We start from the raw sequence: 4,384 nt of genomic DNA, 5'->3' as shown, positions 1-4,384 counted from the left end.
CTGGGGGCCAGGGGGCACAGCGGTCCTGAGCCCAGGAGAGCTGCCTCCCGCACAGGATCCCCAGGCAGCCCCTGGCGCCTGCCCAGCCCGTCTCCTCCAGCAACCCTCTCCGCCTTGCCTTACCCCCGTCCCCCATCACTCACCCTGTGCCCTGCCCTTACCACTCCCTCGGGATCCACCAGCAGCAGGTGCTTGGGCTGCCCGCTGTGCATGCCGGTCAGCACGTACTGCCCCGGGTTGGTGAGGCTGTCCCGCACCAGGAAGTCTCCATCCATCTGCAGGAGCCTCTCGGCATCCCGCCGGCTCATCTTCCCGTGGTACCATGGCTCCCGCCTGAGCTGCTCCTCCGTGGGGGCGATGGGGGCCTTCCGCGTGGGGGGGCTCGGCCACTGGTCCTCGATGGGGGGGCTGCTGCCGCCCCCTGCAATGCACTCGTGGAGCCTCAGGGCATCCTCGAAGGGCCCTGCGGGAGCCAGGGAATGCAGAGCATCACCCCCCCGAGGCATGAAGCAGGGCTGGGGGGCAGCAGAGATGGGGCCCGGCCAAGCAGCGGCAGCAGGGCCCAGGGTTACAGCCAGACCCAGCTCTGGGCTGGATCCCGCTGTGCCACAGCTGCCCTGGGCACCACGCTGCCCCTGCGCCCAGGCATGGAGGGGACGGCGACCCCCTGTCTGGCACAGCTGCCCCCTCCACAGGGCCAGGCAGACGGGATGTCCACCTGCAGCCCTGCCCTGAGCAAAGCCCCGCTGTCCCAGGAAGGTCCTGGCTCACAGCCCCCAGCGCTGGGGGCACGGCTCTGGGCTCAGCCAGCACAGGCACTGCCGGGGCTGCGGCACGCAGCTGGGCAGCCCACTGGAACAGCTTGGCCCCTCTGCAGCAGGCAGGTTCTGTGACAGACACACCCCAGCACGGTGGCTTACTCATATCAAAGAGGTCCTTTTTGGGGCTCTCCTCCGGCACCCCGCGAGCTGCCGCCTCCGGCTCCCAGGCATCTAGGCTCTGCGTGTTCACGTACATGTGCTCCTCGTAGTCCCGCGGCCCCAGGGGGTGGCCGTCCGCCTGCAGGTACCCGTCGCAGGGCTGGCCTGCGAGGACTGGGCATCACTGCCGGCCCGGGCAGGGTAAAGCCACAGAGACCCCTGCTCACGGGTCCCGGGGTCCCCCCGACAGCAGTACCCACCCTGGCTCTCCAGCTCCCAGGGTGGCCCCGGCTGGCTGCTCTGGTCCCGCCTGGCTGCAAACCCACCCTGGGGAGATGAGACAGCGGAGGATGTCAGGGGGGACCTGCCTGAGACCCCCAGAGCAGGGCCGGCAGCAGCCCCAGGGGCTCACCTGGCTGGGGGGGATGGAGCCAGATGGCTGAGTGCGGATGTGGCCCAGGACTGCGCCGTGCCGGAGCCGGGAATCGATCAGTCCCCCTGGGGGTGGCTCCTTCCCCGGGATGCTGTTGTAGTAATCGTGCTCAGATGCTTCTTCATCCTCCCCCCAGGCTGACTCCTCCGCACCCAGCGCCCTGCAGCAGGGACGGACGAGCTGGGGACACCCTGCCCAGCTCAGACCCCTCCCCATACCCGGCGGGGACGGGGGCTGCCAGACCTACCCCCAGCCAAGGGAGGTGCCCAGGACAGGGGGTGCAGGGCTACCATGGGAGCCCCCCCGCTCCCCTACCTGTCTGGGGGTACCACCACTTTGGGGGGGCTGTGCAGGTACTGCTTGAAGCGCAGCTCGAAGGCCTGTCCCACCGTGCTGATGACGCTCTGCGCCAGCCCCTCGCAGCACTCCAGGATGTGGCAGGCTGCAGACAGACGGCTCGAGCGTTTCCCCACAGCCACCACCCTGCCAGGACCACCCCGAGCCGCCCCTTGTGCCCCCCACGAGGGACCCCTCCTCCAGCCCATCCCTCCTCTGCCACAGAGCTCCAAGGGCTAGATCACCTCTCTGGTTGATGGGGTCCTTGGCGACGTAGGCGACGTAGTCCGTGGTGTCCTGGGGGCACAGGGGGAGCTCAGGACCCGTATCCCACTGCTGTGCGGGGGGCAGGGCTGGGAGCACGAGGGCGAGGGGACGGACTCGACCCCAGACCCCCGTCCTGCCCCGGGACCAGGCTGCCCCACAGTTTGGCTCGGCCGTAGGATGGGCAGCCCCCGTCCCCCCATCCCCTGAGGGACCACAGCCAGGGGAGGGCCAAGGTGCGCGTGCCTCACCGTGTCCCCACCAGAGGCAAAGGAGATGGATTGCATGTGGTGGTTGGCGATGATCTGTGGAGGGGACACAGCCCGTGGCAGGGGTTAGCGTGGGGGCCGACAGACCCCCTGTTCGCAGCGGGAGGTGGCAGGGCCACGTCCCTGGGGACAGCTCTCACCTGGCGTGTGGTGGGGATCATGAGGTTCAGCCCATCAACGGAGATGTTGACAGCGATGCTCATGCCAGCGAAGCGGAGGTTGCTCTTGCCCAGGATGGAGAAGAGGGCTTTGTTGGGAGCCTGACAGGGGGAGAGGACTGTGGGGCGATGCAACCCACCAGGACCAGGCTTCCTGGGGTGAAGGAGGGAAAGAGGGGTGCCCGAGACCCCAGGCTCTGCCCCATGAACCAGGCAGGGACCCCCAGCACCCTGTCCCATGGCCCCAGCTCACCCCAGGAAGGAGACCTGGGAGGGCTGGGCTGGGTGGAAACTCACCTTCTTCTTCCAGATGCCCTTCACGCCCGGCACCGCCTCGTACAGTCTGTTGATGGCTTCCCTGCAAGCCACAGCCCCCAGCTGGGTTACCGCTGCAGATCCCCAGCCCCTTCCCAGCTGCTTTCCCCACCCGTGGCTCTGCAGGGTCTGGGGGCATCAGCCCCCGCAGCCCAGGGTGCCGCAGCCTCCCCGCAGCGCTGCCCCACATCATGGCCCGTGGTACGTAATCCTGGCCGGGGCCACCTCCCTTCTCCTCTTTCCACCCATCGATCCGCAGCAGTGCCCTTCGTCCGCGTCCCTGCGTGCAGGCTGGCTCCCGTGGGGCAGGGACCCCCAGAGCTTGGCACCTTGCCCCCCCCCCTCTCACAGGGACCCAGGGAGGGGGAGCACCCAGGGCCACTGGGAACTCTGGGTGGCATTGGGGTGCGGGAGAGCAGGACCACAGGGCTGTACCTGGTGACCTGTGTCCGCGTGTTGAAGTCGAGGGACCTCATGGAGCGCAGCACCTCGATGCATCCCATGTACTGCGGGGGGGGGGGGGGGGGGGGTAGGGGGGACACACACGGTCAGAGCAGCCTCCCCCAGCCGCTGCTACCAGCGATGGAGAGGGGCCGGGGGGAGCCGGGTGTCAGGGTGAAGGGCCCCTTTCACGTCAGCTCCAGGGGTCACACAGCACCCTTTCGCCCCGCACCCCGAAATGCCCCATCGCACGCCCAGACCCCAGGCTGAGACCTGACAAACTCATCAGTGCACTGTGGGGGATGCCCCGGTCGCTGCTGGCTCCCGGGGCCAGACACCCCCCCCCCCCCCCAACCCTGCCCCATCCCGCTTCGGGGGGCCGGGCCGACCCCCCAGGACGTGCCGGGTCCGGACCCCCGCACCGGGGCGAAGGGGCCACGGGTGCACCGGCCACCCCGGACCCCCCGCCCGGTTCCTCCGCCCGCCCCGCGGCAGAGCCTGCCCCGTGGGGGGGGACGGGACGCACACGCCACCCGCGGCGGGGGGCTCTGCCCGCGGCCCCCGGCAGGAGCGGCCGGTCCCGCCGCGCCCCGGCCACGCGTGGGGCCGTGGGCTCCGCGCCCCCCGCGCCGGGCTCGGGACTTACCCGGACGATGTAGGAGACGCCGGGCCCCAGCACCCGCTCGTCGGGGTGCAGCCAGCCCTGCGCCGGTTTGCGGATGAAGCTGCCCTTGCGGCTCCACTCCTCCGCGCCGGGCCGCGCCGCCCCCCCCCGCGCCGCGCGCCCCGCCGCCCCCCGCGCGCGCCCGCCCGCCGGCCCCGAGCAGGGCGCGGCGCAGAGCGGCTCGCAGGCTCCCAGCACGGCGGCCAGCGCCGAGGGGGCCCCCGCACCCCCCCCTCCCCCCCCCGCCCCCCGGGCCCCCGCCAGCTCCCGGCCGGGGCCGCGGCCGAGGAAGCCGCCGGGCCCGGGGAACTTCCACTGCGGCATCCGCGGCAGCAGCGCGCAGAAGGTGGTCCCGGGCTCCGGCTCCTCGCCCGCCGCGGGGCACGGCCCGGGGGCTCCGCCGGTGGGCGCGGGGGCCGGCGACGGCATGGGGGCGGTCAGCGGCTCGTCGCGGAAGCGGTCATACTTGGGCTCCGGGAGCATGCCCGGGGCCGCTCCGCTCCGCTCCGCCGCTCCGCCGGCTCCCGCCCCCCGCCCGCTCCCCCGGGGCCGCGCCGCGCTGATGTCATGGTGCGAGCGCTCCG

The 4,384-nt window shown here is 71.8% G+C and overlaps 1 protein-coding gene across 1 annotated transcript in view; it reads right to left on the bottom strand.

Annotated features, from left to right (window-relative positions):
- The window catches only part of SHC2 (SHC adaptor protein 2), a 6,063-nt gene extending 1,679 nt beyond the window's left edge, over window positions 1-4,384 (bottom strand). Inside the window, 12 exon segments of the mRNA XM_080383801.1 lie at window positions 162-463; window positions 921-1,085; window positions 1,181-1,247; window positions 1,333-1,513; window positions 1,669-1,795; window positions 1,935-1,986; window positions 2,205-2,258; window positions 2,363-2,482; window positions 2,678-2,738; window positions 3,131-3,201; window positions 3,783-4,297; window positions 4,300-4,384. Of these exon segments, the coding sequence (XP_080239927.1) occupies window positions 162-463; window positions 921-1,085; window positions 1,181-1,247; window positions 1,333-1,513; window positions 1,669-1,795; window positions 1,935-1,986; window positions 2,205-2,258; window positions 2,363-2,482; window positions 2,678-2,738; window positions 3,131-3,201; window positions 3,783-4,297; window positions 4,300-4,369 (1,785 nt within the window). The 5' untranslated portion in view covers window positions 4,370-4,384.

The sequence above is a fragment of the Falco punctatus genome (genome assembly GCF_963210335.1).
Source record: "Falco punctatus genome assembly, chromosome: 4".
NCBI classification, from domain to species: Eukaryota; Metazoa; Chordata; class Aves; order Falconiformes; family Falconidae; genus Falco; species Falco punctatus.
The sequence above is the reverse complement of the archived record's forward strand: the minus strand, read 5'-3'. Positions and strand labels throughout refer to the sequence as shown.